The sequence below is a fragment of the Anabas testudineus genome, chromosome 21, assembly GCF_900324465.2.
Source record: "Anabas testudineus chromosome 21, fAnaTes1.2, whole genome shotgun sequence".
NCBI lineage: Eukaryota > Metazoa > Chordata > Actinopteri > Anabantiformes > Anabantidae > Anabas > Anabas testudineus.
The window spans coordinates 14,678,283-14,693,212 of record NC_046629.1 but is presented as its reverse complement, the minus strand read 5'-3'; the positions used below and the strand labels follow the sequence as shown (position 1 = coordinate 14,693,212).

At 41.4% G+C, this 14,930-nt stretch overlaps 1 protein-coding gene across 1 annotated transcript; it reads left to right on the top strand.

Moving 5' to 3' along the window:
* Positions 1 to 527: 527 nt before the first annotated feature.
* On the top strand, positions 528 to 8,453 carry arsh (arylsulfatase H). Its single transcript, XM_026377248.1, is given in 12 exon segments — positions 528 to 608; positions 1,322 to 1,477; positions 1,703 to 1,824; positions 1,960 to 2,082; positions 3,308 to 3,510; positions 4,474 to 4,575; positions 4,577 to 4,695; positions 4,912 to 5,048; positions 5,525 to 5,662; positions 5,798 to 5,957; positions 6,587 to 6,708; positions 7,460 to 8,453. Coding segments are annotated over 12 exon segments (1,797 nt in total). The 5' UTR covers positions 528 to 603; the 3' UTR covers positions 7,870 to 8,453.
* Positions 8,454 to 14,930: the final 6,477 nt, after the last annotated feature.

Below are 14,930 nucleotides of genomic sequence, written 5' to 3'. Positions count from 1 at the left end.
TATGTGCAATATGTATGTGAAGTAATGTGACTACACACACTGCAGTCCAAAAAAAAAAAAAAAAACATCATTGATTTGAGTTAGCAAATAGGTAAAAGCCTTCCAGTGGATAACTTCTGCATGGGTGATTATGTTTCAGCTGGCAACAAGTTATTTAACACAAACGGATCCAATGAGAAGCAGGACACATCATTTTCACACATGGATTGGCCACCAGAGAGTCCAGACCTTATGTAACTATGTAAGATGAAATCAAGAGAGTTTGGAAGATGCCTTTCACTTACATGCAGGCACTAATTGATAATTAACATGCCATTGCTACTGATGACTCACTCCAAACGTGCACATAGAAATTCTCACAGCTCACAGAGTTTGCCATAAGGAGTGGTACCTCAGTTGCCTGTGAGTCACTAGATAGGAACCACTATACCTCCAAAAAAAAAAAGAAAATTATTGTGCGCGTTTACTATGTAAGTGTGGTAGTGCGCTCATACACCAGGCAGTACTGCAGTGTCGGGGGAGGGGGGGCGGAGCCAGCGGCATCGGCAGACTAGGAAATGTGTGACATTCTTGCGATGTAATGAATAAGTTCATTGTGCAGACATGAGGTGAGTTCCCATGGTAGGTCTTTGCGTTTTTAAACCAGCATTGTCTTCGACTTGCAGTTGCACCGTGACGCGTCCATGTGATGTCACCGGTTTGGTCTCCAAACAGTGCAGAGTCTGAACTTTTTGCAACACGTATGCCCTGCAAAGCATAACGCGAACCTCTCTGCAGCTATCATCTGCATGTACAAACGCTGGGTTTGTGTTCAAAACAGTGCACAATATGGTTGTTGTCACCATGTTGCAACACTCATCAGCACTAAATGGGCTGTAACAGATGAGACTCGGTGTTGCAGCGTGAGACGGTCGAGGAACAGCTGATTGTTTCTTCAATACCTAGTGATGATTAGATCAGACACGCTGAGATTGACACACTTGCACAACTTGGGGCTGTGTTCAGTTGCAGTTCAGGTTTTAAGGCGGCTGTGGTTGATTAAACAGAGGAACTACTTAAAAACAATAAGTTCCTTCAGCAATTGGTTGCCACAGCAAGCAGCCCCATTAAAGCTCCGTGTTTGTCGTATTTCTTACAATACAGGAGCAATAACTTGTGTTGTAGTTGAAACTAAACATTATTTTCATTATCTATTATTATTTTTCATAAGTTCAGTTGGAGTCTGAAGCAAAATGCCTTGTTTGACCAGTTCATTCACAAAAATATCAAGTTTGAATTCCAATAAATTGTCAACAGTCCCTTTTTAATACTGTTCCTCCAGGTCACCCCAGTTGGCACCTCTCCTTCTCTCCCTGCTCCTTGCAGCAGGGAGTGATGTCTCTGGGGAGGAGGTGGACAGGAAGCCCAACTTCCTTCTGCTGATGGTGGACGACCTGGGTATCGGTGATGTAGGCTGCTATGGTAATGATACCATCCGGTAAGTTGTGTAGTGTGTCATAAGTCTGGTCTTTCACTCCGCCTCTATACCTTCTGATTTTGACCCATTGTTATGTTTTTCATCACCACTTCCTATTCATGATGTCATTGGTTTCCCGGTGTCGCTCTGATGTGCAGATCAGAGATTTTCATGTCCTGTTTATGCGTCAGTCCTACGTTTTTTGCCCTGCTCACTATATTTATTACACCTGTTCTGAGCCTGCAGGACTCCTAACATAGACAGACTGGCTTCTGAAGGGGTGAAGCTGACTCAGCATATTGCCGCTGCTCCTCTCTGCACTCCAAGCCGGGCCGCCTTCATGACCGGCCGCTATGCAGTCCGCTCAGGTAACAGACGCCCTCAAACGTATTCAGACACTGCAAATTGGACGGTCTTGGTCATGACTATACAGTGATGTTCAGCTGCGCCAATCACAACATGTTTCATATTACTGTACTGAATTTATGTTTCTTATTAACTAGGAATGGCTAGCACAGGCCGTGTCCAGGTGCTGCTCTTCCTTGGTGGTTCGGGGGGACTGCCACCCAACGAGACCACCTTTGCTAAGAGGCTGCAGCAGCAAGGATATACCACCGGCCTAGTAGGTGAGATAACACAATGTGAAGATTCAATTACTGGTAATTATTGTTAAATTTCTTCAGAGCCTTCCCCTGCCAACAGAAAAACAACAGTAAATGTGAGGTAAAATGTTTGTTTATTTATTTATGGATTCATTGCTTGGGGTCAGGAATTATTGTTCTCATGGGCAGCTTTTCTTGATTGTCTGCTAATGAAAGAAAGACAGTGTTTATTATTTGTGATATTTACATAGTTTTCTTGTAAAATCTAATAATTCATAGATATCCTTACATTTTTGTCTAATTTGAAAGCGACCAGCATTTACATCTGGAGGGAAACTGGTTTTTAATGGGGTTCGTGTGAGCTGCTCTCTGGTGTCAGTGAATTTAGAAAAAATGGAAATTAATTTAAATAATTTCACTACAATTACAACTTTTACTACAAGGTTACATTGCTTTTAGGGTATTACACTTACAAAGTGTACAAAGAAATGGTTTCCAAACTTCCCAAACTGACAACTCTTACATAAACATCCTGTACGTTCACAGTGGAGACCTTATGTAGGTGGAAAACAGGATTTAGATGATTGATTTATTAGACCCAGGTATGTATATTCATGCATCAACATATGACAGTGCCCTACAGTTAAAAAATTCTTAGCTGAGGTTTCTTATGTAATACACTGCATGTATGTCTTTGCCCAAAAGTCCCACTATGCGCTTTAGTACTTTTTGAAGAAAGGGTGATGCAATGACGGGCATGGTGGAGCATGTCTTGCACTAAAGCCCACCATACAGTCCTTGCTCATTGGAAACTATTGTTTCCACATGAGGATCATTTGATACCGATGAAACAAGAAGCAACAGCTCTTTATGTTTAGCCTTGTTATAAGAAATCCGGACTGTATGACACCCCCTTGTACCGTCACGATTGGTCTGCTGTTGTGTATGAGCCTGCTCATGATTTGTGATGGAAAACCCTTTTTTTCTCGTGTAGTATCAGGCTGGAGGCTGTGCGAGCTCGTTCAGTTTTTGGCAGGATTGCTGGCTGGTGGTGTCTCCACCCTGACACCATTCACTCCCACAGCGCCCGTGTCTTGACTGTGTTATGCATGTCTCATATATTTCTCCATGTTTGAAATATTGTGTCCTTAGTGATGACGTGCTGTGTTATGAATAAACAAAGTCAACGGCGGTGGAAAGTTACAGGCTGTTGTATACACTGCCTCTCTTTCTTTTGGTGTCTCCACAGGTAAGTGGCACTTGGGTGTAAACTGTGAACGCAGGGGGGATCACTGTCATCACCCAAACCAACATGGCTTCAGCTACTTCTATGGGCTGCCGTTCACCCTGTTCAATGACTGCATACCCGAAGAGCAGAGCGATATCCTGACAGACCTCCAGCACACACTCAGAAACATGACCATTGTGCTCGGAGTGGGACTTCTCACACTAGTAAGGATGATTTTTGTGTCAGTTGTGCTTCTATTTCCGCTCCTTAAAAAAGTAAAGTTAAAATAAGAGACACAGACAATATGAGGAAAAACTAGGCTGATGTATAAAACTAAAAAAACAAAAACATTTGTGTTGCCAAACAACACGGAAGAAATTGGAAAACAAAGAGTTTCTGTGCTGTTTACCCCAAAGCGAAATAACTAATGCGTAATCACTTAGACATGAACCACAGGGCTGGAAAAAAGATTGAGAACAGAAGCTGCAATTGTGAAGCTCACGGTCACACCAGCCAGAAACCTGTTTTAGGGGAAAGCAAAGCACTACAGAAACTAAAATTTGGTGAAAACACGGCATTGGCGAGTAAGACAAATGGAAAGCAGCTGTGCGTCAGGTAGAGAAAACACAGAGGAAAAATAAATGAGCGCGGAAACCAGCGCAATTAGAGCTGGCTGCAGAGAGACACAAGTCTGTATAACTAATAGGATGAGCGTCATACATCTGAGTAAATGAAAGCGAAAATAGGTGGTAACGGTTTGGGGACGTCATCTGGTGGCGCAGTTATGGAACTGCATCAGAATGAAAGTCCCACACTGTAAGATGAAGAGTAGTGACACAGCAGTGTTGCAAGTCTAGAGCAATACCTTGAAACATTCTTGGAGAAAAAAATCCTACTATTGTAAATATGTTCCACTAAACCAGTGAGGTTTTGGTTGTACTCATTTCCAGGTTTCAGTTTGTGTTACACTAGGTTGCATCATGCTGCTATGTGTGCTCTCTCCCTAGCGTGTATTTACTGTAAGGTGGAGACAGAAGCATATCAACAAGGTTAATAAATTGTGTGTATCTATCTATACAGTTACCATGCAGCAGACACACGTCACAGGCAGTAAAATAATCCGTATGTGGTTTTGTGTTGTATGACAGTGGTTTCATTATGCCTGTGCATGTGTTATGTAATTCCAGGTGTTTGCCCGTGTGTGTGGACTTGTTGAAGTCCGCCTGTGGCTCCTGGCACTGCTTTTCCTTCTCGGTATCCTAGCGGCTGCTGTGTGGTACATGCCCTTTAAAGCTCCTGTCCACCTGGAACTGCATTATCATGAGGAACCAAGAAGTGATTGAACAGCCCATGGCAGTGGAGACCCTGCCCCAGAGGCTGCTGCGGGAAGCTCAGAATTTTGTAAAGAGGTGAGAAAGCAAAGTAGCTTCTGTAAAAGGAAATGGCATCATAATCACACACCCCTGCAGGTAAAAGTGTCATATTTCACACCTATCTGTTTGATTACTGTTTGACTAAGCTTGCCCAGACTACAGAGGTAACTGTGTTTCATCACATGCACACAGCAGACTAATCATCAATTTCTTACTCCTTTTCTCTCCCTGGTATTCGTCTCTCCTCTCCAGGAATGCAGATCGTCCATTCCTCCTCTTCTTCTCATTGGCCCACATACACACGCCGCTCTTCGAAAACCCCGCCTTTGCCGGCAAAAGTCGCCATGGTCGTTACGGTGACAACATAGAAGAAGTGGACTGGATCATTGGTGCGTTAAGGAGTTAACACTGTACATACGAGTGTGCATCATTAAACATAATATAGTGCACTGTAGTGGTACTTTTAGGGTGGGTAACTGTTAACATCAGCTATAGAGAAGCTGCTCAGGTGGTTAAATGACATTATCACTGGGGTTTCAACTATTCTGTCGGTATGGTGTGGTTCATTATGGATATTACAGTGCAAACCTTTCACTCCTCTTTCAGTTTCCCCTCCTCATACAGTGCTTCAGATCATTTGCCTAAACTCTGGACCTTTTTACATCCTGTCCTGCGTCTTTTGGTTTCACTGTAGCATTGCTAGATAAATTAGACATAAGTTCTATAATACCCAAATTATCCTTTAACCACTGGGAAAACCAGCACCAGACAGTCAGGACAGTCTCCTCTGTTTAGGGAGTGTGCATTTCCTCATATGAAAAATTACATATCTACCCTCGTGTAAAACTATGCTAATGTTTTCCAGGTCAAATGACAGAGACGGTGGATTCCCTCGGTCTAGCAAATAATACTCTGATGTATTTTACTTCCGACCATGGTGGACACATAGAGGATTCTGACTCCATTATTGGCCAGAAAGGAGGTTGGAACAGTATCTATAAAGGTAGATGATGACTTAAAACAGTCTCTTTAGTTGATTCAATCTTAAAGCCAGCGTTATGTTATTACTGTACACCGGTTGGTTAATATGTGGCATAATTCATTTAATCATAAATGTCTTTTAATGTCTCACGTCCAGGCGGAAAGGCTATGGGAGGCTGGGAAGGTGGGATAAGGGTACCTGGCATTTTCCGCTGGCCTGGCAGACTGACAGCTGGTAGAGTAGTGAACGAGCCAACTAGTCTCATGGATCTGTACCCTACCCTGAAGTATTTAGCGAAGGACACACAACCAGACAGGTACAAACTGGCTGAAAGTGTGTGTACTCTTGTTCACTAATTCTTTGTTTGTTTCCTCCAGATTTTTTCCTGAATGCAACGGTGCACCGAACCCTTCTTTAGAAAAGACACAAAACACTTTGAATCCAGATGATTACAGTGTGGATCCTAAAGCACCTCATTATCTGTAAACCACGGGGTCTTTTGTTTTTGAGAAAGCTGTTGTGCGAACACTAATTTCCCTAATTTAGCGAACATTATAATATTAAATGAAGAACACCAGAGAGAAGGAGGATCTAAAGTGGGTTTTCACAATCAAACAGTGTGCATGGACTTGATGTTTCCTTGATCATAACAAGCTGATGATTCAAACCGATCTTTATTTGGTACAATAGCTATCTCAGCATTCCATTTATTTAAATCTCTCAAAATGGCAATGTACTGTATTTGTCAGTAATACCAGATAAAAACATGTTTCTGTAACATGTTCTCTCAAAGATTGATATTTGGACTGTGAAATGTTTCATCATCGAACCAAAGGTTAGAAATCTACCATGTCTTTCTGCGTGTTGTGTTCTGTTTATGCTCTGTCCTTTAAATCCTTCACTTCTCCTCTCTTTACATGTCTTTATTGGGCTTTTTTCTTGCAGACTTTTAGATGGCTATAACATCATGCCACTGTTGGAGGGGAAAGTAGAGCGATCAGAACATGAATTCATGTTCCACTACTGTGGTGTTTACCTGAATGCAGTTCGCTGGCATCCTCCTGGCAGTGAGTGTACACACACACACACACACACACACACACACACTGTTGACACAGAGAGATGTACTAAATCGTCTGGTAGTCAAATATTGTTAACATTTTCGACACACTTGGTCAAATTTGACTTTTTTTACTGAAGTTATTATTTTTAGCAGATTTAATCAGACATGAACATATTCATTTAGCAGTTTATTACACATGCCCAGCTAAAACTGTCTAATACAGTAGTCCTGCAATAAATTCTCCTGTCGTGAAGGAGATAATGTATAGTTTTTGTATGTTTTTGTTTAAGAGAGATGTTGATTAAAGTTTATTTTTGGAAGATGTAGTTGTCTTCGGTTGAATAGTGTTATGCCCTAAGGTCTATATGTTGTTTGTTCACAGCATTTACTGGTATATCAGTGAGGGTAGGCTAAATAACAGAACAGCCTGCAGTATACTTCAGTCTCTAAAATGATCATAAAGTTGAATCAACACCCCTCCATAGCAGCATGAACAAAAATAGAACAATATCACCTTCACAGGGGAGATGGCTCAACTTTACGACTGCTGCATTCATTTAAATATTTGATAACTTTATTGATCCCGGTGGAGAAAATGTTGATAGCTGCACACAAACAGTGGTGCTGTATGTTCTCTTTGTCTATTCATGCACATGATAGGGAATTCGATTTAAAAAATATTATTACAGATTTACCGACAATATTCTGTATCCAAGTGCATGTTCCCATATGGACTGGTATGTGTTTTCATGCAGGTAACTCAATCTTCAAGGTGCACCTTTTCACACCCAACTTTTCTCCCCCCGGTGCTGGTGGATGCTATGATACTAAGGTGTGTCTGTGTCATGGAGAACATGTGACGTATCACAATCCACCACTCCTGTACGACCTTTATCGTGACCCCTCGGAGTCCCGCCCGCTGAACCCTGATACCGAGCCACGATATGCTGAAATCTTTGAACAGATTGCCAAAGCTGTGGAGAAACATCAAAGTACGCTCCCAAGCAAACAGGCGTCTGATGACACTCATGCACACACTAGCACAGATTCACATGGCGTTCAAAACCAGATGACTTGGGAGAAGATTCTGTGGAGACCCTGGCTTCAGCCGTGCTGTGGGACCTTTCCTTTCTGCAACTGCAAAGAAGATATGATGCATGTTTAAAACTGCAGTATTTCACTTTTAGTTTTTTGTTTTTTTAGAAGGAGTATGATTCAAAATGTGAAGAGGGGCTGTAGAGTCCAAGAACAGCCTGGCAGTGGTGTAAAGGTTTTTGAGCACCAACCAATCTAATCAGAGAGTTTCAGCAATTTCCGCATGATTAAAAAAGATTCAGCACCCTGCCTGTTTACAGCAAGAAGGAGCATAGCAGCTGGTAGAAGAGCAGAGCAGAGCAGAGGAGAGGGGATTGATGAAATAAACAACTCGGACTGGATGATTCTGCAAACCCAGGAATGACAAGCGAGTGCGAGTGTTATACACATTTTCAAGGATAATGCTTAACAGTTTTGTAGCTCATGGTGCATTAATGACTTTTTGATGTTGCATGTCTTGAGATGTGACGTAAAAAGGTTTGGCCCGTGACTTTGTCTTTTTTTTTTTTTTTGTGCATCACTGCATAAATTTAAAAGTTTCAGTTTTAACTGATTGTACAATGTAATTAATTGTATTGTAACTAAACTTGAAATTGAAACGCACCTTTGAGAATTCAGTCAGTGAAGATTATGCAAAATAAATAAAAAATATGAGCAGTGTGTAGAGTACATGTCACAATAAAAGGTTTGCATTTCGGTTACTGTGCTCACAGTGACAGTTATAGTGAAATTACTGTAATATTTGTGATGGCCTTCTCTTTTTTTTAAGTGTTGCTAAGGAACAAAAATAGAAATAAAATTACCCAAGGATGTAGTTGACACTGTGAACCATTGGAGGGCACAGTCACACTGTTCCTGAGAAGATGGATACATCTACTGTGTGTAGAGGAGAAAGAAGGGGGGACAAGAGTGTAGACGACATAATGGTGCGATTTTAGTTCTGCCAACATGAGCTGCTGTGTGCTGTGATATAAATTATGCAGTTCTATTCATAACATTTATGATACGATAGTTCCTCAAACACGCTATGGCTCAGTTGGTGGGGTAGCCTATCTATGAAATACAAGCCCCAGTGTTGGTGGTGCGACTACTGGTTTCCCTTATTCCTGGCCACATGTGGTTGTCAGATGTGTGTCTGGAAAAAAAGACGCTGAACCTAAAACGCAGCTGTCTGTTGATAAGAATTTCCCCAAGCGGACTAATTAGGTATCAATTATTATTCTAGGCTCTATGTAAATTACCAGTGCTTACTGTAAAATGTAGGTGTTGCTGCAGCATTGTCTAATGTTTCAGTTAGTGATTAGCTGTTTTTTTAGAACTGGAAACTTTCCCTTTGTGAATGTCTTTGTTTTAAACTGTTTTACTGTGCTCCAAACCAGTTTTAGTAATGAATTATTTTTCATTTTCTCTTCTTTTACCACTTCTTGATCATTATTGCCTTACCATCCATCATATACATAGGATAGGATAGGATAGGATATATCTTTAAGGATACAAAAATAGTAGCCTACTTCTTGCAAAAGGAATTTTCCTTTCTATTAGTCACGACCAGTAAGATCAGAGCACAAGCTCCGCTGAAGAACAGCACTGCTCAAAGACACTGAGGTGCAGTGGTTTGTGGTCAGCAGGGTGTTCTAATTTGACCACAAGGAGACCCTGTGGTTTTACAGATCTTCAGTAATAAAAGAGTTTAAAGGCTGTGTGAACTTCGCCATCATCACTGTCATCATCATTCATTATCATCATCATCATGGCACACTTACACTGTCTCCCTCTAGCAGTGGCTGACTGTCAAAACATCAAAGTTTGCTACAGCGGCAGCCTATAATTACTCTCCTTCCTTCCCTCCTCTCTGTTTGCGCTTCCTCCATCTCCTCAAACCGCCTTCTTCATCACCGCCTCCTTGTTGTCTTCCTTACATACCCCATCCTCGCTCTCTCTCTCTCTCTCTCTCTCTGGAAACTTTGCATGTGTCTGAAAGTGAGGAGAAAATGTCATCATCGCTGCAATTGCCGCCATCACAGTCGTAGTATTTACTTCCCTCCCTCCAGCAAAGACCCGTACATCAAACACTCAGCAAGTTCATTACAGTAGCCACTCCATTAACTCCCTAACAGTAAATCATGCAGTCGACCATACATAGCGGCATTTGGCTGAACATCAGTGGTAATGATGGCTGGTGGGATAGAAAGCTACTGGCTGTACATCATGTCTTACACACGGAGCCACGTGCAGACATGATCACGGAGAAACATACGTGTGCTCAGATGTAAATGCACACATGCAGTATAAAATATTCTGAACAGTAGTTTTCTGTAAAGGTCAGTGTTTCATGAGATGCCATAAAGCATCTTTATAATCCTCTGCTTGACACATAAACACACACACACACACACAGCCTAATAACACTAATAACTATAAGGGGCTATTGTTGCTTCTTTTTTTTGTTTGTTTGTTATTTTGTTGCTGTGGCTCTATGACTTTAGTTTGGATGATGCTAAGAATAGAGGTCGTCGCAGAACAGAGCATGCTTTTAAAATTAACATTGTCAACCAGCTGTGGCAAAACAGCTTTGTTGTGGAAAATCTGTTTTCCATTGTGGCAATTAGCTTTAGCTTTTTAATTTACAGACAATGTCAAACCTGGAAAATGTTTGCTGGGTTCAACGTTTAAATTATAATTCAAAGACAACTTTGATATTTACCATTTAAATGTCAAACACACCACATGTGTTGTATCAGTAAAACTGTGTCTCTGATTGACAACGTTGCATCATCTGTCTTATGTCTATTATCTTCTATCTCTCTGTTTGCTCATATAATTTGTCCTGTACATTTTGACTTGGAAAGCACAGGTGGTATTTATTGATGGCTCTATTAAGTGTCCAAGCTATAGAGCTGGTTTGGTTCTGTCCAACGATACTAAAAACACTCCTACCAGGACTTTTATCTACAGTAAAGATGTAACATTTGAATAAATGCAAGCTGCTAGTTGGCTGTGAAACTGTGGGAATGAAAATGGGAACATTGGCCACATTACATGTTCCATTCAGCTGAGATTTTACTAAAGCCACAACTGACCCCTGTAGTAAAGCTGTCTCATGCCATTTCAATCTACGGCCCGTGCTCGACACAGCATGTGCCCTTTCCACTCCAATCTCAGCTTATGCCTTTTATAATTTTCTCATAATAAACACTAACATCGTCTGCAGTGGGTTGAAAGGGACGTGATCGGGGAACTAAACTAAACACACTCAGCACAATCTTAGACGTGGATGCACAGGGAAACAAGCGAAAGATTTTTTGCAGAAAACAATAATTCACCTTCTGCTTTAACTGCCTACTTAACTGGGGAAACAGAAATCAAGGAAAAAATATCTGTGGTTAGTTAAGCCTGGTGCTCTGTTCTGTTTTTTTCAGATGTGGTCTCACCTACCACAATAGATTTCTGTGGCAAAGCACCAATTACACACCATAATATCGCTATTACATTAAGAAATGTGTGTGTGTGTGTCAGGTATATCAATGAATGAGGCTTTTTCTTTTGTTTATGCTGCTAATATGATAAATGGATTTCTGTGTGTTTCTGCACATGCATTATGTGTTTTTATATGTAAGAACACAGTACAGAGAGAAAGAAAATATACTTGCATGCGTAGCTGTCCGCTTGTTTATATCATCAGTGCAGCCGAGGCAGATTTATGTGCGCGTACATACTAGGTTGTGACATTATACGTGTGCGTTTTTTTCAGCAGCACTGTGCAGAATCAGTACTGTGTGAAATAGGCTCCAGGAGATGAAATCTTGTCTTTGCTGGGAAACTTTCACTACACACATAAACACTAACTCTAACTGACTTTAAGCCTTTCTTAATCTCTGCATGTCTGTACTCTCCTCTTGTATCTCAGCGTAGATCTTATGATCGGCAGGGGAGTGGTGCTGTACCAGACCATGTAGGGTTTTTTTTTTTGTGTGTGTGTGTGTGTGTATGTGTGTGTTTAGTGTGGTACAGTGTCTGGTTTAAGTATGTGTCATGTTGTGTGCCATATGGTCAAAATTACCCCTTGCAGGGGGACAGGGCTCCAGGCGGGGAGCAGGGTATTTGGACATGCACACACACACACACACACACACACACACACACACACACACACACACACACACACACACACACACACACACACACATATTCTATGCACAATCACAAACAGCACATCTCCCCCTGCATGCTTTGACATGCAGCCCCTTTTTGGTGACAGGAAGTGTTTAGTGAGGTGGGGTTTAGTAAAGAACAGATAGCTAAATAACCAGGCTAATGGGACAATTGTAGCCTTAAACACACACGCACACACACTCTGTGTTTAACCTCTTTTTCTGTCCTTATATCTCTGAAACTGACACAATTTGGCTCCAACACTCTGATCTGTTTTTCCGTTTAGCACTCAAGAGCAACAGCTCTCTGGCATTTTGTGCAGAGGCACACTTTGACTCAGGGGCAAAAAAAAAAAAAAAAAAGAACCATCAGCTGCAACTAAATGCAAAATTACTCCCATGTCACAGCAGTGTGTGTAATTTTGGAGAATTACAGGTTTTCAAAGCGTGACCCACTCCCACATCTGACACCTCGACCTACATCAGCTAGTACACACACACACACACTCACACTTCTCACATAGGTTTTCTGAAAGCTACATGTATCCTCTGCAAATGCTCTGGTCATATATGCCTGACCAGAGCATATGCACATGTTGCAACCACCAAATATGATGCAAATGTTTTTTTAGGGCTTTGGGCTTTTAGGGCTTGCATTTTATTGCCCTAGACTTCCTTTGCAATTTTTTCGCTTTAGTCTGACATAAATTAGGTCAGAAAATATCACGTGGTTGGTGGAACTGATGAAATCACTGAGTGTATTCATGTTCTATTTTATAGGAACTTTAACTAAATGTGAGAATGAGAAGTGAAAACTCTTTCTAGAGCACTTTAAAGTTTGTCTCCTTGGATTAGATATTTGTTTGCTTTCTACCTCACTTTTAAGTCGTTTTGGATAAATGCCTCTGCCAAATAACTAAATGTAAATGAACAGTCGTGACTCTTGCAAACCAAAACACAGGGTAGAATATAATTACTGACCAATTATGCCATGTTCAGAAATAAGAGCAGTCAGTTCAGTATGATGCTATTGAGACATACACGCTCATTTAAGAAGGAAGTAACTGCAGGAGAAAAGCAAAACACATTTTATAGTAGTTTAATGTTAATGTATTCTGTTAAAGGTGGCAAACAAACATTCAACCACATTTTAACATTACCTTACTAACACTTTTAAATAAGTAAATCAACACTACAGAAAAAATACACACTACATTCTTTGTAGAAAAACTATCAAATTCTATTGATCCAAAAAGTGAAATATTTAGGACATTGGTGGCAACAGTATAGAAATACAACCAAAACCAGTTTGAAGCATTTACAACTTCTCTGATATCCTCTCCATAATTCACCATGACCGGGTTTAGGCTGGTGAAGAGCAGGGGGAATAGGGCGCAGAGCAGGACCTAAATATTGAAAAAAATGGTGTGATGGTTAGTGAAGGCACAAGGAAGGAGGTGTGGTGGGATAGGAGATAGAGGGAATAGAAGAGAGAGGAGAGAGAATGAAGGAATAAGAATAAGAGAAGTGCTTGATGTGTGACCAACAAGATACAGACAGGCTGATGACAAATCGAACAAAAGCTGCCTTTTTATCCTGGGAGGGTTACAGGAGATAGGGAGGGAGCCAAATTATTCTTGAAGAATTCTTGAAAACCACTCTTTGTCATATTGTTTCACGGCAGAGAGAAATTGGCGACGAGATGAACAGACATTGGAGCTGAGAAAAACACTCGTACTAGAATGTTTGGGAAAAGATATCCAAGAAGAGGGGCTGAAGTAGGGATGAGAGAAAGAAAATAATTGCAAGACGCTGATCCAAATGTTGAGGAGCACACTACTTCTAGTGGTGGAGGGTAGAAAGTCTGCAAAGTGCCATGGTAACAGTGAGAAGTGGGTGTTTTTGTAGAGGTACCACAAAAACAGGAGCGCTGAGGAGAGAGAGAAACATATAAGAATACTGTGCAGTAAAGCTAAGATTAGCCTAAATAAACATTTGTTGTGGAAAGTAACCTAATAAATACTGTTTTGAAGTACTTGTACTTTAGTTAGTATTTAACTTTTTGCTGTTATACTGTGGTACTGCACAGTATTCATTTCATAACTTTAGTTACTTATTAGGCGCTGCAGATGTGGTTTAATAGTGCAAATTATAATCCACATAAAAAATCTCACGTGTTATAAGACGAAAAGAAGAGACTGGGTGTATGGAGAGGGACATCTCATCTTGAAGGAGAAGGAGAGATGACAGGAAAGATTGAAAGAGCGAGGAGGAGAGGCGACGTTCTTGAGAGATGGCCGAAGACTGATAGAAACATTTGTCATCCCTGGAGAGATGGGAAGAAGAGAGTAAGATCAACTGAGGGATGAGAGAGAGACGGAGTGAAGAAGAGAGGAGAAGGGACGCGAAGAGAGATGGAGAGGGGGTTCAGGGGGCATAATAATGACAAAATGACAAGAGGATGATCGAAGCATGGGTCATGTTTACCCACAGGAGAGGGAGAGAGAGAGAGCGATGGTGGAGAGTCTGGAGGCGGAGAGGCGACAGCAGACTGAAGGGTCACTCTGTTTATGGGGAAAGGAGAGATTGAGGGATATTGATGTGAAGAGGGAGGAGAGAGATGAAGAGAGACAGCTCGGGATGGAGAGAAGGCTTCTGGCGCTACCGAGAGAGAGGAATGATGAAGCAAATGAGAGACAGACATGATGAGATTCTGGAAGGGGGAAACAGCCACAGAGGGATAAGAAAAGAAAAGGACGTGAAAAAAGTAGTTGGGGGGGGGGGGGGGGGGGGGAAGAGAGAGAGAGCGAGAGAGAGAGAGCGAGAAGCTGAAATCCAACGAGAATACTTAGTGCATTGCATCGAGACAGTTCTTTCATGTTTCGGAAAGATGCAGGCAACATGAGGGATCCAGTTTTTTTATCCAGAAGAAGTCTACAGGGAGTAAGAGAAGCAAGAGTGATTTATCTGTGCGTTAGAA